This window comes from Trachypithecus francoisi, unplaced genomic scaffold (genome assembly GCF_009764315.1).
Source record: "Trachypithecus francoisi isolate TF-2019V2 unplaced genomic scaffold, Tfra_2.0 Lachesis_group4, whole genome shotgun sequence".
Lineage (NCBI taxonomy): Eukaryota > Metazoa > Chordata > Mammalia > Primates > Cercopithecidae > Trachypithecus > Trachypithecus francoisi.
In genome coordinates this window covers 131,524,817-131,549,541 of record NW_022681469.1, presented here as the reverse complement: position 1 = coordinate 131,549,541, position 24,725 = coordinate 131,524,817, and the positions used below count along the sequence as shown (strand labels likewise).

The window sequence follows — 24,725 nt, the reverse complement described above, 5'->3', positions numbered from 1 at the left end:
GGAAATGGAAAATCTCTATGAATATTGGCTGTAAAAACAATAATAATGTATTTGGGGGTTGAAAGTAATAATGTGAAGAGGGCAGGATAGTAAAGGGTATTAAAGTGAACCAACGTTGGTGGGGAGTTACGCAAAGCTGTCTGGGGAAGTTTGATCTGACTCTTGACATGTGGTTCTCAGGTAAATAGAATCTTTTAGAATCATTTTTCAATCTTTTAAACAGTAGCCACCTCTGGAACTGTATGTTTAGAGGTACTGTTGAGATTTCTGTTTTAATGGTGGGGAGCATTCGAGCCTCTTGAGCATTCTTTTCATCTCTAACTTTTCCTTCCTCACTCCTACAAATATTAAGGGGAATTTATTTTTATTTGCTTTTTTTTTTTTAATTGAGACAGGATCTCACTTTGTCACCCAGGCTGGAGTGCAGTGGTGCAATCTTGGCTCACTTCCACCTCTGCTTCCTCGGCTCCAGCTATCCTCCCACCTCAGCCTCCTGAGTAGCTGGGACCACAGGCACTTACCACCAGGCCCAGCTATTTTTTTGTATTTTTGATAGAGACAGCATTTCACCATATTGCCCAGGCTGGTCTCAAACTCTTGAGCTCAAGCAACCCACCTGCCTTGGCCTCCCAAGGTACTGGGATTACAGGTGTGAGCCATGGTGCCTGGCCATAAAGGAGAATTTTAAAAGGGAAGAGAAGCCAAAGTGAGCGGCCGATGGGTCGGGAAAAAACTGTCAGGGAGTTCCATTGCACACTTCATTGATTGGCAGGTGGGCATCCTTTTCAGTGGCTCGTTTGTTACAGGTGAAGAGAGGATTGTCAGCACCCTGCCCGTACATGTTCAGGGTTGCCTCTGTGCTGTGTTTCTTGGATGCTGTTGGTCAAATGACAGAGAGAATGGCATGCACTGTCTTCATGTTTAATTTTATATGCAGAGACCATAGTTGTCTTAAGGTTGTAGCTGCTAGTTGGGTGCAGTGGCTCACTCCTATAATTCCAGCAGTTTGGGAGGCAGAGGAGGGAGGATCACTTGAGGCTAGGAGTTCAAGACCAGCCTGGGCAATTAAGTGAGACTCTGTCTCTACAAAACAGAAAAGTTTCTTTAATTAGCTTGGCATGGTGGCACGTGTCTGTAGCCCCAGCTGCTTGGGAGGCTGAGGCAGGAGGATCCCTTGAGCCTGGAAGGTCAAGGCTGCAGCACGCTATGATTACATCACTGAATTCCAGCCTGGGCAACAGAGCGAGACCCTGTCTGTCTGTGAGGGGATGAAAAACAAGTTGTAGCTGCACATGTAGGAAAGAAAAAGTTCGCTTTGGAAAGCTCTCTTGAAAAACCGAAGAAGATCAAATTTATTTCCTGTCATTGAACCAAGCTAACCAAGCACATTAAGTCACGGGGGCAGGGCCTCTGCACAATGGGCTCTTCTCAGATAACTCAAGGTCTCGTGGGGCCATTTCCACTTCAGTGTTAGCATCATCATACCTCCTAGGGGTGCAGAGAGATCGAGAAGTCCCTCTTAGAATACTTGCAGATCTTTCTTCTGTGACCCACCTTTGCCGTCAGCTGCAAATGAGAAAGGGCATCCGAACTGGTGCAGTGGGGCCCCTAGGGGCAGTCGTAACACAAGCTCTCTGTCACTGTCTCGGGTGAAGAGTCGGCCCATGTTTTGCTCTTGCTGCAGGGCATGTGCTGTTGCCACTGTTTCCATCTGTTTGGTGACTTTCATATGTAGTATGTTACTCCCTTCTTCCTACCCCAGCATGGGGAGGGAACAGGGAGGAGTACTGATTGCTGGGAATAGTTTAATTTCAGAAGCACCCATGACCTGTGGACTCCATCTGAAAAGGGGATGCGTGAATAATGGGACTTTTAAAGCTTTGGTTTGGTTTGGTTTTGAGACAGGGTCTTGTTCTTTTGCCCAGGCTGGAGTGCAGTGACGTCATCATGGCTCACTGCAACCTCCACCTTCCAGGGCTCAAGTGATCATCCCACCTCAGCCTCCCAAAATGCTGGGATTACAGTTGTGAGCCACCATGTTCAGCCTGTTTTCATATTTTTAAAGGAACTGTTTTAAGGGAAAACTTTTAAAAACAGACGATCTATGATTCATTGCCATGATAATACTTGACCTTCGTTCTTCTTACTTTTTATGGTAATTAACTTTAACTCCAGACACAATTTCTCAGGGATGGTTATTGAACACCAGGTGAAGAGACAGGTTTCTTCCACTCCTGTTTTTCCAAACTCCTTTCCTATTTAGCATGCACTGCTATGCCTTAGGAAGGACATTTGTGGGCGGTTAGAGTTGAATCTGTTCTCTGGCCACTAGGGGGCGCACCTATCAAAGGCATGTGTGTGAGAAACTCCACAGACTGATGGCACTTCGATAAAGAGCAGCTCTGATGTGTTTATGAGGTGGAGAACTTAGTGGGGGCTAAGTTCAGCAGGTTCAGAAGAATGCTTTTCCAGCCAGAATCTTCCTCCTTCCCCCTTGTAGCACAAAATCTCCAATAACTCTGTCTCCTGGCTGTGGCAGAAGGAGAGGCAACATATTAAACAGTGTCAATCCTTCGTCTCTGAGGGTACCGTGCAAACTTCCTTGGCATCCTTTCTTTGCACATGGGGCATTAGAGCAAAAGGGCACCATCCAGCAGGTGCAAGGGTGACACACAGGGAACCAAGGGCAAGGAAACTTCAGGGTCTCGTGATATATAAGCAAGTCAATTCTGTGTGAGGCTAATAACACATAGCTTTTATGAGTGCAGCCTTTGGTGTCAGACTGCCTGGTTTTGCATCCCAGCTTCATTGCTCATTAGCTGTGTGACCTTGGACAATTTACCTAACCTTCCTTGCCTAATTAGTAAGTTGGATATAGTAGTATCTCCCACCCAGGCTTGTTATGGACATTAATGAGTTAATTGATGTTAAGTTCTGAGAAGCCTTGGCATGGAGCCAGTTTTAGTAAGTTTTTACAATTGATGATTGTCATTTGGATCTGATGGTGGAAATGAGTCTGCAGAATGCATTTACATCCCAGATGACTGGGGACGTTCTTCAACGTGGCTTCAAAAACAGTTAATCCTGAGGAGTGGCATATCCCAAAGTCCACGAATCCTAGAGAATTTTCATAAGAGTGCTTAGCAGTGCAGGAGTTTTATACCCCTCAAAGAGCCTCTTTAGTGAAGGAAGAGGTGGATTTTTTGCTCTGCATTTTTGCTACTCAGGAATTAGCATGTAGGCACATGGCCGAGGATGTCCATAATTATGGTGCCTGCTCTTGTGCAGATTTTCAAAAGCAGGTAAGGCTCAAAACCACAATATACATTGAATCAATGTTACTGTCCACGACAGGAAGCACTTTTCTATCCATGATACTCTTTGGAGAGTGCCTTGGACCTAGGCTAGGCACTGCTAGGACAGAGGACCAGCAGAATCTGGCAGTGCTGAGTGGTGAGAGGATCCTGGTACCTGGGATGAGTAGTTATAGGCATCCGGCACCTCTTCCTCCAGTGATTTTCTGTAGGTGCCTGTACTCGTGCCTTTGCCTCTAGTAGGATCATATCAAACACCCCTGAGAATCACGCTGGTTATTCTGGGGTACAGGCAAGAGAGGGAAGGAATGACCAGTTAAGAGTCCCATGATCCACTTACGTGCTTCCCATTGACCCTGCTTTTGATGGCCATTGAACAGCTCCACGCGAAGCTAGCATGCCTTCTATCTTTATCCTTTCTCCTGAGACAGTGTGCTGTTGTGATACTTTTTATTTTGTTTTCTGTTTTTCCAAGTGGTGACTTTGTCACAGTGTCCTTCCTACCTCTGAAATCAGTGCGACGTGACCTCGGGAGAGGAGATGTGAGCACGATGTCCAGACTCGGACATGTCTGTTTCACGTCTGCCGGGAAGTAATTTTTTTGCTGGGAGCCGGCTTCGTGGCGTGGGATTCTAATTCTGGGGATGGCATTTTGTATGTGTAGGAAGACTGTCAAAACCTTTCCAATGGGAAGGGACAAGAACCAATTTGAGAATCACATGGTTACATAAGAACTGGCCCTGTGCGGGCATCTCTGCACACTTCCTGTACTTGTTCATTCTGAAGACGAGAGAAAGAGGAGCAGGAAGAATCTTCCATGAACTCTGCAAACCTACAAACTTTCCAATGAGAAGTGGTGCACACCCCCCAGATGGTGCTTGGGACAACATGGTTAAAAGGGTAAGGGGTATTTATTAACCCTTTGCTTTCTTGTTATTCCTGTCCCTCCTCTTTAAATGTTTACATTACCAAACTGGCTAGACTGCTGAGAATCTATCATTTTTAAGTGGCCTGTTAGGGTATCCACTGGTCTTATCCCAGCAAATAACTGCAGAAAATAGCTGCAACAGCCACACCCAGCAGCAGTAGCATCGAGGGGACTCTGGGACCTGAGCCAGGAAGTTCCCATATGCGGTATCTCATTCTGTCTCCACAAGACACAAGACACAAGGATTATTATGTCTATTTTAGAGATGAAGAAAAAGAGGCTTATAGCTTCAGAAGATTTGAAACCTGCCCACAGTAGCTACAGTGTTTGAGCAGGACAAGGAGACATATGCAGACTTAATTTTTGTTTTCCAAGTTGTTTAGTCACCGGTGCAGACACTCAGGGGAGCAAGGCAGTGAAACAGATGAAAGTAGCAGATCTCAGTGAAGCTTTATTTCTAGCCTCCCATGCCAAAGACACCCTCCATTCCCTTGGAGTCCTTGAGGAAGCCACCAAATGCTTGTCTCACTGTGGCCTTTCCATACTTAGCATGGTATTCCCATTAATGAAGACCACACACCAACCATCCACTTGCTGCTTCTTAAGGGAACATGCGCAACGCATTGTCCTTCCTGGATCTCAAGCTAAACCCAGCAGGAGCAAGGCCACGTTACTCTCTGGGGGTTGAAAGCAAAATCATGCTTCCAGTTTTCCAGGGATGCTGTAAATCCTTCCCAAATGCTCACAGCCAGCAAGTGGCAGGGCCAGCATTTGGCCCCATTCACCCTGATGCCAGTCCTCCACCACCTCAGCCTTGAGGCTGTGCTGTCTTGCTATTTAAGGAAAAGGGAACGTGCTGGCTACAAGGTCTCAGTGTCTCTTTACATTCAATTCAGATAAATCCAGGAGGCCTTGTCTCCATTCTTGGCTTATTGAGCCTTTGCCTGCTTTCTTGTTGTTCATTTGTTGATGACCTTGTTGCATAGCCAGAGCAAAGCAGTGAGGGAAAGCAAGTGTTTTCATGACTGAGGTCCTGAGTGCTCATCTTCCTGTCTCATGATAACCCAGAAATTGGCCTGCATTTTTTGCCTTCTGTTGTTCATGGATAGAGCCTGAAGTTAGCAGTTTTGAATTTGGTTCTCTCCGCCCCCCCCAGCCCTTTTATATATTTATCTGCGATGTCATATACTAAAGCCTTTCCTTATGTTTCTCAAAGAGTTCTCCCGCATTCTCACTGCAGTCTTTCCTGTCACTCATGAGGATTAGGGCAAAGGGAAAGGGCTGGAAAATGGGGACCAGGAAGAGGGAGGCCTCTGCCGTATAGCTTTTACAGTTCAGGGACATCTGCCGGAGATGGTCCGTCTGGGACCAGGTCTGTCAGGAGAAGAGCCATGCCAGCTTTTGCAGATAGGAAAGCTGTGGGGAGGAGGCCCAGTTCTTCCTCACTTTGGGGAAGCGTCACAGATTCCTGCAACTGCTGCTCAGTGCAGGGAGCCCCGCCTCCAGCCAGCTGGGCGAGGCTGGGCATCCAAACAGGCATCCAAGGCGTGGGACAGGGGCCTGTGGATATCCTCCGTCTATCTGGGTGGCTCACTGAAGGATGGCATCCCATCGGTCATGTGTAGGGCACCTTGATAGTAACGGATCATGCCATGGAACAGGGTCATGTTGGAGTTTAGACTAAAAATAAGAGACTAAGGTGTTGATTCATTTGTTGGTACAACCAACATTTATGAGCATTTATGATATTTAAGGCAGTGTGCGGACTCTAGTCACAAAGATGAATCAGGGAGAAGCCAAGGCCTTCATGGAATTGATTGTTGAGTGAACTCCCTGTCACTCTGGACCTCGTGTGTTGTTCTCTCTCCTGGCACTCTCATCCCCTCTCCTCTACAATTCTTAGTTAAGAACTGAGTGTGTTGCATTCTTAGACTAGACAGGGGGAGCCTGCTGGGAGCTCTCCCAGTCCAGGTCCTACCCCTGTTTCAGCACGTAGTTTGTACCTCCTTACTAACCTGATGTCCCACCAGAGGGATAGGACCTTGTCTACTTAGCACACCTTTGCATCTCTTGCACCCAGCACAGTTCCTGCCACTGGATACGCATATGGTAAGTGTGTGTTGAATGAATGAATGGATGATCAGTTAAGGATTCTACCATTCAAGAAGGGAGACACACGTTTACTTATAGGTAGAAGTTGATATATACTATGAGAATCATACAAATAGACTATAAAGTGCTTCTGAAATTCCAAAAAGGAATAAGGAGAATTTGTTTGAGGACTCCATGAGATTTTACAGTGGAGAGGACAGTGAACATGAATCTTAAAGAATAGGGAGCATTTGGATGTGAGTGAGCTGTGGAGGAGGAGGAGCGTGGGTGACCAACAAGGAGTGGAAAGTGGAAAAATGTGAAATTTCCTTCAATTTCTGCTCCTTTGAGGCTGGGCCATAAAATATTATGTACTGTGGTGTTTGGATGATATTTGATAATTTGTAAGTTAGGAAATAATGCAGTTAAAGCCGAGGATTTCACTTTGGTGGTAGTAAAAAGATGGCAGGAAGTTGGAAGAGGCTGGAGGTGATATTGGCCGAAACTAGAAATAGAAGGGGAATAGAAAGGGAAAAAACAAATGTGAAAGAAAAGGTGTGGAGCACAGGGCTTGATAAGAGATTGGATATGGGGAGTGTTGCACAGCTTGTGTGGCCAGGAAGCTGGGGTGCTCTTTCTGCTGATAGGAGACGCGGCTTTGGGAAGGGGCTGGCTTGTTGCATTTAGGATAAAGGATATTTGAATTACTGTCAGGACTTTCAGCTGGGGATAGCTAGAAGACCAATGGGAATAAAAATACCTAGCACAAGTTAACATTTGCTTGAGATTTACAGTAACCTGGCAAGTGTTTTGTTAGCCTAATTTAATGAAAGGGGATCTGGGAAACTATAGAACAGAGAATAAAGTGGCCAGGACATACATCGAGTGTGTGACGCCTAGGACTCCTGCCTTCATGTGTCAAGTACCGCGCTTGTTCTGGAGAATTTCTCCAGGAGAGCCAGGGCTTTCCAGAGCATTCTGGATGAGAAGTGCCAATGAGATGTATTTAGAGGGACAGGTTGCTGAGGCAGCACCAGGTGAGATCATTTGCTGAAGCCTACAGTGGGTTCTTCTAAGTGTGTACTAGAGTCACCTGTTTATGTGTATGTACATGTATGTACGTGTGTGTGCACAAGTGTGTGTGCATGTGTGTGCTCATCTGCCAGCAGGAGAGAAAACGGTGATAAGAGAAAACTGGAAAGCGGATGGCCTGTCACGCAGGGCTTCTGATTTGTTTGTAAGAGTTGGGAAACACAGTTGATACTCCTTCCGTAGCAGGCCATTCGTGCAGTCGTATTTTCGCTGTTTCCTAGTGACTAACACTGTATAGATAGTGCTGCCTTATTTTTAGTGCAGAGTATGAGTGTGCTGCGGAAGGCTGCCGGTTACCAAGGAGGCTGCACCTCTAAGCTCCTTCAGGGAGCCCCCTGAGTAGTGACTCCAGCCTCCGTGTCACTCTCTGATAACCCCTGGCAGAGAACATCCTCAACCCAAGGGATGACCGCTCTGTGCTGCCTTCCCTCCATCGCTGCTTATATAATGGCTTTTTGTTCTTACTCAGTTTACATGTTAGAAAAAATTACCTCCGTCTTAAAGGAGAGTTCCGTGAAAACATTAGGCAGATCATAGAGAGCCGGGGGCCTCGGTTGGATACAGTCACTGTGCGGGTTGGGCAGTATAGCCCGACCCGGTACAGGGGTTTTGAGTCAGCGTGGCCTCTTTGAGCCTCCCCTCTCACCAAGAATCCAGAGGGAAAGTGGTCCAAGCACTCACAAAGTTCTCAGCATTTTTTGCTTTACAAAGTAATACAGACCCAGCGAAGGGGTAATTAATCAGGTTGAATTCTTTAAATCCTTCACAAAAATTCCACTTTTGGGTCTGGGTACACATCTGCAATGTTTTGTTTTGTATTTTGATTTCATGAACTTTTTCTTTCCACTCTTTAAAAAATGTATCTCCTATATATATATAATATATATGTATCTATATATATGTGTGGTTTTTTTTGAGACTGAGTCTCGTTCTGTCACCCAGGCTGGAGAGCGGTGGTGTAATCTCGGCTCACTGCAACCTCTGCCTCCCAGGCTCAAGCTATCCTCCCACCTTAGCCTCCTGAGTAGCTGGGATTACAGGAGTGCACTACCCTGCCTGGCTAATTTTTATGGTTTTTGTAGAGATGGGGCTTCACCATGTTGCCCAGGCCGGTCTCGAACTCCTGACCTTAAGTGAGCTGCCCTCCTTGGCTTCCCAAATTGCTGGATTATGGGTGTGAACCACCGCACCTGGCCCAGTTTTTTTTTTAGATGGAGTCTTGCTCTGTCGCCAGGCTGGGTTCAGTGGCACGATCTCAGCACTGCAACCTCCTCCTCCTGGGTTCAAGCGATTCTCCTGCCTCAGCCTCCCGAGTAGCTGGGACTACAGGTGCCCGCCACCACATCCAGCTAATTTTTGTATTTTTAGTAGAGATGGGATTTCACCATGTTGGCGAGGGTGGTCTTGATCTCTTGACTTTGTAATCAACCTGCATCAGCCTCCCAAAGTGCTGGGATTACAGGCATGAGCCACTGCACCTGGCCCCGGCCCACTTTTTACTGGTATTTCTTTCTGCTAATCCGTGAGACACATCCCTATGAGGAAAACTTGGGAGAGGAAATTGTGAAAAACATACACAAGAAAACACTCATAGTCTCACCTTCCGCAGGCAAACACTGCTACTGTCAGCGTCTTTCTTCTTCCTCTGTAAACTCTGTCCTTCACACAGTGGAGACTGACCTCTGTGTTTGATTTCCTAACATTTCCGTGTGTCCTCAGTATACCTTGATAAACATCACATGCAGAGGCCAGGTAAGTTGTTTTTTCTTCTTCTTCTTCTTCTTTTTTTTTTTTTGAGATGGAGCCTCCCTCTTTCACCCAGGCTGTAGTACACTGGTGTGATCTTGGCTCACTGCAACCTCCAACTCCCTGCTTCAAGCGATTCTCCTGCCTCAGCCTCCCAAGTAGCTGGGATTACAGGCTGGTGCTACCACGGCCAGCTAATTTTTTGTATTTTTAGTAGAGACGGGGTGTCACCATGTTGGCCGGTATGGTCTTGATCTCCTGACCTCGTGATCCACCTACCCTGGCCTCTCAAAGTGCTGGGATTACAGGTGTGAGCCACCGTGCCCAGCCAAGACCAGATAACATTTTATGAAGTGGTTGAACCAAAATTTATCTAAACATTCTCCTATATATTTACAATTTTTTTACATTACAAAAAGGGGTTCCATGAACATATGCGAATAACTGTTCTTCCACATTGAGGATTATTTCCTTAGAACGGATTGTTAGATTCTTGGGTCAAAATGTAAGAACATTTTTGACATAATTATTTTTGATATTTATTTGTACCTTCTATCTTTAAGTACTTCTTCCTTCTTTCCATGAGGTGAATTTTTGTTTATGTGTTTTTTAACTACTTTGATTTAGTTGGTTTTTAAAAAACTATTCTAATTCTGAAAGCAGGATGGGCTTACCACAGAAATTCAGAAATGTAGATAATCAAAATCATTTAGATAAAAATCAGCTGTATTTCTACATATGTAAATGAAACATTGTTATAGGTTTGATATTTATCTTTCCAGATATTTTCTGTGCTTGTATAAGAAAGTATGGTTTCATGAAAATATGATCATATAGGTTTTTGAAATATGTTTTCAAAATGAATTTTTAAAATAAAATTTCTGACCGGGTGCGGTGGCTCATGCTTGTAATCCCAGCACTTTGGGAGGCCAAGGTGGGCAGATCACCTGAGGTCAGGAGTTTGAGACCAGCCTGGCCAACATGGTGAAACCTCATCTCTACTAAAAATACAAAAGTTAGATGGGCGTGATTGGCGGGGCACCTGTAATCGCAGCTACTCGAGAAGCTAAGGCAGGAGAATCACTTGAATTGTGGAGGCGGAGGTTGCAGTGAGCCAAAATCATGCTAGGGCACTCCAGCCTGGGCGACAGAGTGAGACTCTGTCTCTAAATAAATAAATAAATAAAATAACATTTGTATGTGAAAACCTAGAGTAGGATAGTTTATGATGCCATCTTTGTATATACTTAGCTTCATCTGATAGACCGTAATGAAACATTTTCTTCATGTTTTAGGTACAAAACTTTGATTAAAAAACATATCCCTGTAGAAAGCATGTTGAGACTTCTCTCCACATCACTCTGGGATTATTGAATGATAATTATTACGATTAATATCCATGCAACCTTCAGAACAAGTGAAACTTGCTGCCCTAAAGTAAAGCAATTTTTAGTAATCAGTAGTCTGTCAGCATAATGTTCATTTTATGTCTTCCTAAACTTTTTATCACTTGCATTGTGGCTTATAAATATTGACCTTTTGATAAAGAGCCTTTGCTGCTACTCTTCATTCAGTATAAGAATTTCTGCTAAATACCATTTCTTCTTTTTTTTTTGGCTAGGGATAGAACAATAAAGTGTCTCTAGAAATCTGATGATTTGGCATGGTTTGTAGAGAGATTTGTAGTCCAGGATTATTTAGCCACACAGATTCTTCAGGGTTTTCTAGAGGTTTACATTCTGGTGCATCCATAAAAACCAACTGATAATGTCATTTTTTAGATAAAAATGTAGGATGATAATATTTTATTCAGCATTGTGACTTGGGACTGACATAGGCTTTATAAATTATTGAATGATGTGGTGAATATGTACTTCATTTGTGTCACAAAAATCTGCTGCCATTTATTTTACTTTTTTTGTTTTTCAAGTTTTAGCGACAGTTTATTATGCAAGATTCCCTGAATTCTTCCCTGGAAATGTGTCTCTCATTCTTTTGGGAAATCATTGCTTAAGCTAGGACAATCTGATTTCACGGAGGGAGTTAGAGCTTATGTCTTTGAATAATCACAATTACATTCCCATGCAGCCCCAAGAGAGTGGCCTTCTCTCCTTCCCAGAGGTCTTAGTGCTCATTATGTCTTTCCTTGGGTTCCCATGAACTATCCTGTGTCTTTCTTCAGTTACATAGCCTATGCTATATACACTCATTTTTCATTAGCTTCAGAGTTCAAGCAAATGTCATCTTTGCATAAGCCACTTGGATCTCCTTCGGAAGGCCTTGCAGAACCCGGTGTTTCTCAAAAGGATTCTCTTCTTCCCTGCTTCACATTAGAATCTGCATCTGTTGATGGAGGCTGAAAGTCTGATTCTTCTAAGGATGCATGTTATGCCTGCACTGTGTGTCCATCATATATAGTTTTTAAATTCCTTTTGTCCCATGGCAGTGCAGTTTGAATCTCTTTCACGTACATAAACATTCAAACATCATGATTAAAAATGGTGTTCCATACACAATTACCAAATTCTTTTAAACAATTTCTTAATTTTGAATGTATATGTTGTTACCAGTTTAAAAATTATTGTATACAGTGCCACAGCAAATAGACCTACAACTTAATCTCTAGTAGTACAGGTCCTAGGTTAAGGATTGGGCATATCTTATAACGTAAATGTAATTCAGCAGGAAAAGGACTAAAATAGTGATTGTCAGAAAGTTAAATGAAAATCTCAGACACACATGAGCTAAAGCTGCAGCAATGATGAAACTTGTCTTTTCTGCATATTCTCATAGAAGCTTTTCATGGAAGGCTCAGTCATGGGGTTGACTGTGGGGGACACATCCAAGCATTTCATACCCTAATCCCCAGCAAGATTTAGTGGTCCTTGGGTTGTGTTTTTGAAGATTTCCATCCATAATACCAAAATTCCAGAACTGGTGACAATTTATACCCCTACCATTAGTCTTAGAAAGTGGCTGTTTCTAAGCCTTTGTAGGCTGTTTCATAACTCTGAAGATTTTCTTTTATCTTTACTAATTTAACAGTTTCAAAAAAAAAAAAACTCTTAAGATGCCTTTTCTCTAAATCCCCACAGCCACGTTTCCTATCTCCCTATTATAGTCTTCTCTTGCTCTTAGTTATTGTTATTATTATTATTATTATTATTTCAACCTTCCTCCAGTGGCATGTGAATGTGTGTGTGTGTGTGTATATGCGTTTTAACATGAAGCACAGTCTGTATGTTAAGCACTAGCCCCTGCCTTTGAATAAATGACCGTAAGGTACAACTTCATTTAACCAAGGATAATGGAGTAATCCAGTTCTACAAAAACGTCTCATCAGTAAGTGTCATTTGGAACCTAAGGATTGGGGTTCGTTTCCTGCAGCTCTTCCTGATTGGTTTTGGGCAAATCATTATTTTTTTAACCTCAGCTAATTGATTTGCAAAGTCGTGATGGTGCTTTTAAACACCTCTCTTTAAAAAGTTATTAGAGATCAAGAAGACCTGGTGTAGAAGTCTGTAATTTCTGAACCACGGTAAAAGTGATTATGATTGCCACTGAAGACAAGATTTTGATGCTCCCCCCGCCCTTTTTTTAAACTCTGTGAATGGAGATTCTTGTCACAAGGTAATAGAAATGATTCGACAAAGAAGACCTACTGGCATTGACTAATTGGAGTCCTTCAGATTCCCCAGTTTGGGCTGGGATAGGAATTTCTAGAAATGGAATATTCAGGGAGTTCCCTTGAAGAAGGACCTTGTGTTGTTATTTTCTTTTCACTGTGCTGTGTCAGTCACTGTGAATTCAAGTGTTTAACAGTTTTTAGTCTACACAAAAATTAGCTAAGGCATTCTTTAATTGAAATAGTCAAATTATCACATTTCAGTGCACCTATGGCCTCGTATTTACAGTAATACAGTTTACTACAGTTTACCTGCATGGTCCTTTTTCTTTACTATCAGAATTCATTTGCAGTAAATGATAATAAAAAACTGGTTATAATAATATCTATAGTAAGCAAAGTTAGTAAATGTAGTACACTAAAAGCATAATATGTTATTAGAAGAATGGGGTGAATTGCAAAGTTTTATTTAAACACTTTTACAAAACTTGTAAAACTGAGAACATAACTCATATTTTAACAGTTTTATTGATATATAATTTATAGACCATATGATTCACTCATTTAAAATGTACAGTTCAGTGCTTTTAGTATATTTACAGGGTTGTACAGCCATCACCAAAGTCCATTTTAGAGCATTTTCATTATCCCAACAAGACCCATTAGCTGTCACCCCAATCTGCTCATCCTCCCCAGCCCCAGGCAACCATTAGTCTATGCTCTCTATAGATTTGTCTATTCTGGATGTTTCATATAAATGAAATAATGCAATACATAGTCTCTTGTTACTGGCTTCTTTCACTTAGCATGATGTTTTCAAGGTTCATCTGTGTTGTCTCATGTATCCGTTCTTTGTTTCTTTTTTATTGTCTGATTTTATTCTCTCATACACACACATCCCACATTTTATTTATCTGTTTATCAGTTGAGCATTTGGGTTGTTTCTAGTTTTAGTTATGATGACTAAAGCTGCTATAAACACTTGTGTAAAAGTTTTTTGTAGGTGTATGTTTGCATTTCTCTTTGTTCTATACTTTTTTTTATTATACTTTAAGTTCTAGGGTACATGTGCATAACGTGCAGGTTTGTCACATATGTATACTTGTGCCATGTTGGTGTGCTGCACCCATCAACTCATCATTTACATCAGGTATAACTCCCAATGCCATCCCTCCCCCCTCCCCCCTCCCCATGATAGGTCCCGGTGTGTGATATTCCCCTTCCTGTGTCCAAGTGATCTCATTGTTCAGTTCCCACCTATGAGTGAGAATATGTGGTGTTTGGTTTTCTGTTCTTGCGATAGTTTGCTGAGAATGATGGTTTCCAGCTTCATCCATGTCCCTACAAAGGACACAAAGTCATCCTTTTTTATGGCTGCATAGTATTCCATGGTGTATATGTGCCACATTTTCTTAATCCAGTCTGTCACTGATGGACATTTGGGTTGATTCCAAGTCTTTGCTATTGTGAATAATGCCGCAATAAAGATACGTGTGCATGTGTCTTTATAGCAGCATGATTTATAATCCTTTGGGTATATACCCAGTAATGGGATGGCTGGGTCATATGGTACTTCCAGTTCTAGGTCCTTGAGGAATTGCCATACTGTTTTCCATAATGCTTGAACTAGTTTACAATCCCACCAACAGTGTAAAAGTGTTCCTATTTCTCAACATCCTCTCCAGCATTTGTTATTTCCTGACTTTTTAATGATTGCCATTCTAACTGGTGTGAGATGGTATCTCATTGTGGTTTTGATTTCCATTTCTCTGATGGCCAGTGATGATGAGCATTTTTTCATGTGTCTGTTGGCTGTATGAATGTCTTCTTTTGAGAAATGCCTGTTCATATCCTTTGCCCACTTTTTGATGGGGTTGTTTGTTTTTTTCTTGTAAACTTGTTTGAGTTCTTTGTAGGTTCTGGATATTAGCCCTTTGTCTGATGAGTAGATTGCAAAAATTTTCTCCCATTCTGTAGGTTGCCTGTTCACTCTGATGGTAGTTTCTTTTGCTGTGCAGAGCTCTTCAGTTTAATTAGATCCCATTTGTCAATTTTGGCTTTTGTTGCCGTTGCTTTTGGTGTTTTAGACATGAAGTCCTTGCCCAAGCCTGTGTCCTGAAGGGTATTGCCTAGGTTTTCTTCTAGGGTTTTTATGGTATTAAGTCTAACATTTAAGTCTCTAATCCATCTTGAATTAATTTTCGTATAAGGAGTAAGGAAAGGATCCAGTTTTAGCTTTCTACTTATGGCTAGCCAATTTTCCCAGCACCATTTATTAAATAGGGAATCCTTTCCCTATTTCTTGTTTTTCTCAGGTTTATCAAAGATCAGATGGCTGTTGATGTGTGGTATTATTTCTGAGGACTCTGTTCTGTTCCAATGGTCTATATCTGTGTTTTGGTAACAGTACCATGCTGTTTTGGTTATTGTAGCCTTGTAGTATAGTTTGAAGTCAGGTAGCGTGATGCCTCCAGCTTTGTTCTTTTGACTTAGGATTGTCTTGGCAATGTGGGCTCTTTTTTGGTTCCCTATGAACTTTTAAGCAGTTTTTCCAATTCTGTGAAGAAACTCATTGTTAGCTTGATGGGGATGGCATTGAATCTATAAATGACCTTGGGCAGTATGGCCATTTTCACGATATTGATTCTTCCTATCCATGAGCATGGTATGTTCTTCCATTTGTTTGTGTCCTCTTTGATTTCACTGAGCAGTGGTTTGTAGTTCTCCTTGAAGAGGTCCTTGCCATCCCTTGTAAGTTGGATTCCTAGGTATTTTATTCTCTTTGAAGCAATTGTGAATGGAAGTTCATTCCTGATTTGGCTCTCTGCTTGTCTGTTACTGGTGTATAAGAATGCTTGTGATTTTTGCACATTAATTTTGTGTCCTGAGACTTTGCTGAAGTTTCTTATCAGCTTAAGGAGATTTTGGGCTGAGACAATGGGGTTTTCTAAATATACAATCATGTCATCTGCAAACAGGGACAATTTGACTTCTTTTCCTAACTGAATACCCTTGATTTCTTTCTCTTGCCTGATTGCCCTAGCCAGAACTTCCAACACTATGTTGAATAGGAGTGGTGAGAGAGGGCATCCCTGTCTTGTGCCAGTTTTCAAAGGGAATTTTTCCAGTTTTTGCCCATTCAGTATGATATTGGCTGTGGGTTTGTCTTAAATAGCTCTTATTATTTTGAGATACGTTCCATCAATACCGAATTTATTGAGCGTTTTTAGCATGAGGGGCTGTTGAATCTTGTCAAAGGCCTTTTCTGCATCTATTGAGAGAATCATGTGGTTCTTGTCTTTGGTTCTGTTTATATGCTGGATTACGTTTATTGATTTGCAAATGTTGAACCAGCCTTGCATCCCAGGGATGGAGCCCACTTGATCATGGTGGATAAGCTTTTTGATGTACTGCTGGATCCGGTTTGCCAGTATTTTATTGAGGATTTTTGCATTGATGTTCATCAGGGATATTGGTGTAAAATTCTCTTTTTTTGTTGTGTCTCTGCCAGGCTTTGGTATCACGATGACGCTGGCCTCATAAAATGAGTTAGGGAGGATTCCCTCTTTTTCTATTGATTGGAATAGTTTCAGAAGGAATGGTATCAGCTTCTCCTTGTACCTCTGGTAGAATTCAGCTGTGAATCCATCTGGTCCTGGACTTTTTTTGGTTGGTAGGCTATTAATTATTGCCTCAATTTCAGAGCCTGCTCTTGGTCTATTCAGGGATTCAGCTTCTTCCTTGTTTAGTCTTGGGAGAGTGTAGGTGTCCAAGAAATTATCCATTTCTTCTAGATTTTCTAGTTTATTTGCGTAGAGGTGTTTATAGTATTCTCTGATGGTAGTTTGTATTTCTGTGGGGTCGGTGGTGATATCCCCTTTATCATTTTTTATTGTGTCTATTTGATTCTTCTCTCTTTTCTTCTTTATTAGTCTTGCTAGCGGTCTATCAATTTTGTAGATCTTTTCAAAAAACCAACTCCTGGATTCATTGATTTTTTTGGAGGGTGTTTTGTGTCTCTATCTCCTTCAGTACTGCTCTGATCTTAATTATTTCTTGCCTTCTGCTAGGTTTTGAATGTATTTGCTCTTGCTTCTCTAGTTCTTTTAATTGTGATGTTAGAGTGTCCATTTTAGATCTTTCCAGCTTTCTCTTGTGGGCATTTAGTGCTATAAATTTCCCTCTACACACTGCTTTAAATGTGTCCCAGAGATTCTGGTATGTTGTATCTTTGTTCTCATTGGTTTCAAAGAACATCTTTATTTCTGCCTTCATTTCTTATGTACCCAGTAGTCATTCAGGAGCAGGTTATTCAGTTTCCACGTAGTTGAGCGGTTTTGATTGAGTTTCTTAGTCCTGAGTTCTAGTTTGATTGCACTGTGGTCTGAGAGACAGTTTGTTATAATTTCTGTTCTTGTACATTTGCTGAGGAGTGCTTTACTTCCAATTATGTGGTCAATTTTGGAATAAGTGTGATGTGGTGCTGAGAAGAATGTATATTCTGTTGATTTGGGGTGGAGAGTTGTGTACATGTCTATTAGGTCTGCTTGCTGCAGAGATGAGTTCAATTCCTGGATATCCTTGTTAACTTTCTGTCTCGTTGATCTATCTAATGTTGACAGTGCGGTGTTGAAGTCTCCCATTATTATTGTATGGGAGTCTAAGTCTCTTTGTAAGTCTCTAAGGACTTGCTTTATGAATCTGGGTGCTCCTGTATTGGGTGCATATATATTTAGGAGAGTTAGCTCTTCCTGTTGAATTGATCCCTTTACCATTATGTAATGGCCTTCTTTGTCTCTTTTGATCTTTGATGGTTTAATGTCTGTTTTATCAGAGACTAGGATTGCAACCCCTGCTTTTTTTTGTTCTCCATTTGTTTGGTGGATCTTCCTCCATCCCTTTATTTTGAGCCTATGTATGTCTCTGCATGTGAGATGGGTCTCCTGAATACAGCAGACTGATGGGTCTTGACTCTTTATCCAGTTTGCCAGTCTGTGTCTTTTAATTGGAGCATTTAGTCCATTTACATTTAAGGTTAATATTGTTATGTGTGAACCTGATCCTGCCATTATGATATTAACTGGTTATTTTGCTCATTAGTTGATGCAGTTTCTTCCTAGCCTCGATGGTCTTTACATTTTGGCATGTTTTTGCAATGGCTGGTACTGGTTGTTCCTTTCCATGTTTAGTGCTTCCTTCAGGGTCTCTTGTAAGGCAGGCCTGGTGGTGACAAAATCTCTAAGCATTTGCTTATCTGTAAAGGATTTTATTTCTCCTTCACTGATGAAACTTAGTTTGGCTGGATATGAAATTCTGGGTTGAAAATTCTTTTCTTTAAGAACATTGAATATTGGCCCCCACTCTTTTCTGGCTTGTAGAGTTTCTGCTGAGAGATCTGCTGTTAGTCTGATGGGCTTCCCTTTGTGGGTAACCCGACCTTTCTCTCTGGCTGCCCTTAAGATTTTTTCCTTCATTTCAACTTTGGTGAATCTGGCAATTGTGTGTCTTGGAGTAGCTCTTTTCGAGGAGTATCTTTGTGGTGTTCTCTGTATTTCCTGAATTTGAATGTTGGCCTGCCCTAGTAGCTTGGGGAAGTTCTCCTGGATCATATCCTGAAGAGTGTTTTCCAACTTGATTCCATTTTCTCCCTCACTTTCAGGCACCCCAATCAGACGTAGATTTGGTCTTTTTACATAATCCCAATCCCATACTTCTTGCAGGCTTTGTTCATTTCTTTTTGTTCTTTTTTCTTTAGACTTCTCTTCTCGCTTCATTTCATTCATTTGATCCTCACTCGCTGATACTCTTTCTTCCAGTTGATCGAGTCGGTTACTGAAGCTTGTGCATTTGTCACGTATTTCTTGTGTCATGGTTTTCATCTCTGTCAGTTCATTTATGGCCTTCTCTGCATTAATTATTCTGGTTATCAATTCTTCCACTCTTTTTTCAAGATTTTTAGTTTCTTTGCACTGGGTACGTAATTCCTCCTTTAGCTCTGAGACGTTTGATGGTCTGAAGCCTTCTTCTCTCATCTCGTCAAAGTCATTCTCTGTCCACCTTTGATCCGTTGCTGGCAATGAGCTGCGTTCCTTTGGAGGGGGAGATGTGCTCTTATTTTTTGAATTTCCAGCTTTTCTGCCCTGCTTTTTCCCCATCTTTATGGTTTTATCTGCCTCTGGTCATTGATTATGGTGACGTACTGATTGGGTTTTGGTGTGGGTGTCCTTCCTGTTTGTTAGTTTTCCTTCTAACAGTCAGGACCCTCAGCTGTAGGTCTGCTGGAGATTGCTTGAGGTCCACTCCAGACCCTGTTTGCCTGGGTGTCAGCAGCAGAGGCTGCAGAAGATAGAATACTGCTGAACAGTGAGTGTACCTGTCTGATTCTTGCTTTGGAAGCTTCCTCTCAGGGGTGTACTCCACCGTATGAGGTGTGGGGTGTCGGTCTGCCCCTAGTGGAGGATGTCTCCCAGTTAGGCTACTCAGGGGTCAGGGACCCACTTGAGCAGGCAGTTTGTCCGTTCTCAAATCTCAACCTCCATGTTGGGAGATCCACTGCTCTCTTCAAAGCTGTCAGACAGAGTCGTTTGCGTCTGCAGAGGTTTCTGCTGCTTTTTGTTGTTGTTGTTGTTGTTGTTTAGCTGTGCCCTGTCCCCAGAGGTGGAGTCTACAGAGACTGGCAGGCCTCCTTGAGCTGCTGTGAGCTCCACCCAGTTCGATCTTCCCAGGGCTTTGTTTACCTACGTAAGCCTCAGCAATGGTGGGCGCCCCTCCCCCAGCCTCGCTGCTGCCTTGCAGTTAGATCACAGACTGCTGTGCTAGCAATGAGGAAGACTCCGTGGGCATAGGACCCTTCCGGCCAGGTGTGGGATATATTCTCCTGGTGTGCCCGTTTGCTTAAAGCGCAGTATTGGGGTGGGAGTTACCCGATTTTCCAGGTGTTATGTGTCTCAGTTCCCCTGACTAGGAAAAGGGATTCCCTTCCCCCTTGCGCTTCCCAGGTGAGACGATGCCTCGCCCTGCTTCAGCTCTCGCTGGTTGGGCTGCAACAGCCGACCAGCACCGATTGTCTGGCACTCCCTAGTGAGATAAACCCAGTACCTCAGTTGAAAATGCAGAAATCACCTCTCTTCTGTGTCGCTCACGCTGGGAGCTGGAGACTGGAGCTGTTCCTATTCGGCCATCTTGCTCCTCCCCCACTTTGTTCTATACTTAAAAGCACAATGATTTGTATCACATACTGACTCTATGTTTAACCATTTGAGGAAATGCCAAACTTTTCCAAAGTGCTTGCACCAATGTATATGCTCACCAGTAGCTTATGAAGATTTCAATTTTTTCAGGTCCTCATCAACACTTGTTATTATCTGACTTTTTGCTGATAGCCATCCTAATGAGAGGGAAGTGGTATCTCATTGTGGTTTTGATTTGTATTTACCAGATGGCTAATAATATTTGAGCATCTTTTCTTGTGCTTATTGGTCATTTTTATAACTTCTTTGGGGAAATGTGTATTCAGATCCTTTGCTTGTTTGTTAATTGGGTAGTTTATCTTTTAATCACTGAGTTGTAATAGTTCTGTATGTTCTAGATACAAGTCCTTTATCAGATATGACTTGCAAAAACTTTCTCACATTCTGTGGATTGCCTTGTCACTCTCTTGAGAGTGTCTTTTGAAGCCTAAAAGTTTTTAAATTTGATTTTTATTTTGATACATACCTAGTTTGTTTTTTATTTTTATTGCTTATGCCTTTGGTGTCATAACTAAGAAATCATTATTCCATTCAAGGCCATGAAGATGTATACCTACATTTTTTTCTAATCGTTTTATAATTTTCACCCTTATATTTAGTTCTTTGATCCATTTTGAGTTAATTGTGTATGGCGTAAGGAAGGGGTCTAACTTCATTTTTGCATGTGGATATCTAGTTTTCCTAGCATGATTTGCTGAAAACTGTTCTCTCTTCATTGAATTTTCTTGGCACCCTTGTCAAAAATCAATTAACTATACATGTGAAGGCTTATTTCTGGATTCTTAATCCTGTTCCATTGCTATATGTTTATTCTTATGTCAAGTCCACGCTGTCTTGATTACGGAAACTTTGTAGTAAGTTTTGAAATCAGAAAGTGTGTGTTCTCCAAATTTGTTCTTTTTCAAGATAATTTTGGCTAGTAAAGGTCTCTTGAATTTCCACATGAATTTTAGGATTGTCTTGTTAATTTCTACACAGAAATCAGCTGAGTTACGATGGGGATTGCATTGAATCTGTAGATCAATTTGGGAAGAGCATTGCCATCCCAGCTTAACAATATAAAGCCTTCTAATTCATGAACATGGGGTGCCCATTGATTTTTTTCAGGTCATCTTTAATTTCTTTCTACAGTGTTGTGTAGTAGTTTTCAGAGTATAAATTTTGTACTCTTATCTTTTAAATTTATTTGTATTTCATTCTTTTGTATGCTATTATCAATAGACCTATAGAAATGATCCCTAAGAAGTGTACTTCAAATTGTCTGGATCAAAAATCTTGTCTGACTTGAGCCCCGTAACCACCTTGGCACAAGGATTATGTGGTCCTTCCACATTATATATATGGTATGTATATATATACAGAACCATTTTTCCAACAAAAGCTTGAATCTAGGGTGATATGAGTGGGTTTACCATGCCCACTATGACCCCCTGCCCAGAAAGTGGACCTTTACTTGGAACTCAGATATCACATAAATACTTATTTATTATTTTTCAACTCTGTTCATTTACTTTAAGAAAATTGAAGTACAGTGTTATTTTAACAACTAGTAAATGGAAAGAATGAGTAATATTAAAGCTTTCATCTCTATAAATGATACTATTTAGACCTCCCTATTAAATATTCTGGGCTCAGTATCAAATTCTATTGTAATATCAGCGTAGAAGTGGTTTCTAATTTAAAACTCTAGTTAGCTGCTGCTCTGCTAAGAATAAAGATTGGCCACAAATTCAACATAATCTGTAGATTCTTTGCCTTTAGGCTATCATATTTGATTCACAATAACTCTGCTCTTTAAGACAGTTTTTAATGACATGATGGGAGAGGAAATGCAAAATGTTTTACATTAGCCTGTACTCTATTTGTCCATCTAGTTATAACTATAGACAGACTCGTTATAAATTATGAGTTCCTATTTAATAGATATGAAGATTAGTCAAATATGTAGAACAAGAGAAAAAAGGATAGCAATGAAGTAATTTGTGATGGACTATTTTTTTTCTTTTGAGACAGGATCTCACTTTTTTGTCCCGGCTGGCGTGCTGTGGCATGATCATGGCTTACTGTAGACTCACCCTCCTGGGGTCAAGTGATCCTTCCAACTCAGCCTCCTGAGTAACATGCCACCACACCAGGGCTAATTTTTGTCTTTTTTGGGGGGTAGAGATGGGGTTTTGCTGTATTACCCAGGCCAATCTCAAACTCCCAGGCTCAGGCGATCTGCCCACCTCTACTTTCCAAAGTGCTGAGATTATAGGTGTGAGCCACCATGCTGTGATGGACTTCATAAACATAGTAAAAGGTTTCAGCCAAAGCAGTTTGATTTAAATGGATATTTTAACCCTTGGCTTGCAATAATTTTGTCCTCTGGAAAGTGTGGTTTTCCAGGCAACATATTCATTTTTGGCCTTGACCGTGTAGAGCAATTATAGGAGCCCATATCAACAAGTGTCTTCAGTTGTTGCATTAGTGCCTGGAACCAGACCACAAAGGTGGCCAGAGAGGGTACCCCTAAACTGTATCGCCCAACATCTCTGACTCTGAACCACACATGCATAGAGCCTACTCAAAGCACCCTAGCTATGGACAGAAGATCTCATTAAAACCAGAGTTGTAGCCCTAGAAACAGTTTGCAGTTTGTGCACAGACAAGAGAACTATCTGCTAAAACAAAGGAAGCAACACTCGTTGGAAAAAAAAATCCAGAATTTTCACCACCTAACATTTATAATATCTGGAAAAGAATACAAAATTCCCAGATCATGGAGAATGAGGACAAAAGAAAATCAATCAGCTCCAGCTCCCAGATGAAGCAGATGTTGAAACTAACAGACAAAAGGTCTAAAACGACTGTAATAACTATCCCCAGTGAGAAAAACAAACCATGTTTTCAATGAATGAGAATCTTAGCAGAGAACAGGTGTTGGTAGAGAAATGGAAATGGTAGGAAGTGCCCAAATGGAAATTCTAGAAACAAAAAATAAAATATCTGAAGTTGTACATAATAATATATAATAGATCTTTTATAAATGTTAGCTATTACTATATAAGGGTGAAGATAAAGTATTTTGCCTTTATTTTATTATACTTTTACCAGTGAAATAGAAGCAGATAGGACAATTCTGTCCACCTTTTCATCTTCTAAAACTTATTCTCTTTGGCCTTGAGAAAAAAAAAATAAGTCTGGAATGAAGTACTTAGTGAAGTCAGAAAGTTGAGGGAGTTGGGGGACGTAGACTGTGACCCTTCCCTCTTTCCTGCTGCTTCTGTCCTGCTGTGAGCACATCTGTGCTGTTGTGCTTTATAGAGAAAATTCCAATTTACCTCCTTTTCTCTCCTTTGCTGGGTCCTGAGTAACAGGAGGTCAGCTTCTAGGCCTTTCTTATCTCTTTCCCTGATAAAAGTTGGATTCATGTGTAGTGTATGAACAAATAAAGCTCTGGGGCCCTGGGTCCGTCCTCTTCTCCCCCTGCCTCTTCCTCCTTATTGTCACATCCTCATTGTAAATGCTTGAGGGGCGGTTTATAAAAAATGACATTAATTACTGAAATAATATCATTTACCCAGTACACTGGCAGAATGTTTACTATTTACAGCTGGGTTTTATTTTTGTTTGATGTATTTAGTTGCTGTGAAAATGAACATGTTACTCACTCTCGTTGAACCTGTTCTTCCTCCTCCTTCTTCTGTGCCAGATCGTCCTCCTCTTCAGCAGCTTCCCTTCCTTCATTAGGCCTTCTGGGCAGTTTTTAGGATGTCTGCTCCTAAACTTATATTTCTGTTTAAAATTGTTCCATAATAATGTGTCAACACACCAATCACTTTGACTCCATGCAGGTTGGTGTCTGCATTTCAAACCTATTTTCCTTGTGTTAGTCCTTTTTGACATTTTTATAGGGTTTCTCCAGAAAAAAAAAAGAGCATAGCAAAGGTATGAGCCGTCCTTATGGAGTGCCTGCCTAGAGGGAAAGAGGAACTAAACATTGTTTGCATACTTACCACATATGAGGGCCCCTCCACCGTGTTTGACACACTCTTCTCACAGCTAACTGGTGAAAGTGGTTTTATATCTAAAAATACTATACTGAAGTTGAGTAACCTGCCCAGAGTCTCACACAGGATAAGAAGGGACACCAAAATTCAGTGATAATTGTATCGTTCCTAAGCCTCTGGGCTTTTAAAATTTATTTACTCTAAACCATACTGCACCACTTGCACCACTCTAAGTAAAAGGTTAAGAGAACTCAGGAATGCAAATGCAAAAGTGCCTGTCAAAGGAGAGAGAGAGAGAGGAGGGGGAGGAAAAAAGAGAGAGAGAGAGGAGGGGGTGGAAGAGAGAGACAGAAGGGAGGAGAGAAAGGAGAGAGAGAGAGAGAGAGAGAAGGGAGGGGAGAAAGGAGAGAGAGAGCAAGAGCACTCCTGATCTATTTACCTTCCTATGTTGTCATTTTTAGCCTTTTCCCACCTTTTATGTGCTGAGAGCTGTTCCGCTGCCATTTTCTCTCCCTGCCTCAAGAGTACATTTAAGTGCAAGTGAATGGGGTGGGATTGTGATTGTTACAGTGATTGCTTAGAATCTGCCCTACCATATCTGCCAGTGTATGAAACTCTGCCAATGTTACCAAACTCTGAGAGGGTGTGAAGCTCTAGTCTTCCCTGTACTGAGCTGATTACCTCATG

At 41.6% G+C, this 24,725-nt stretch overlaps 1 protein-coding gene across 6 annotated transcripts in view; it reads left to right on the top strand.

Annotated features, from left to right (window-relative positions):
• ELMO1 (engulfment and cell motility 1) overlaps positions 1-24,725 on the top strand; it is a 586,094-nt gene that overhangs the window by 247,192 nt on the left and 314,177 nt on the right. The window contains exon 1 of one of the 6 annotated variants that reach the window (XM_033193627.1): positions 4,097-4,214. The exons of the other annotated variants lie outside the window; for them this stretch is intronic. Coding sequence (XP_033049518.1) covers positions 4,161-4,214 — 54 coding nt within the window. The 5' untranslated portion in view covers positions 4,097-4,160. Of the gene's footprint in view, positions 1-4,096; positions 4,215-24,725 lie in introns of those variants that run through there. 6 annotated transcript variants of the gene reach the window in all.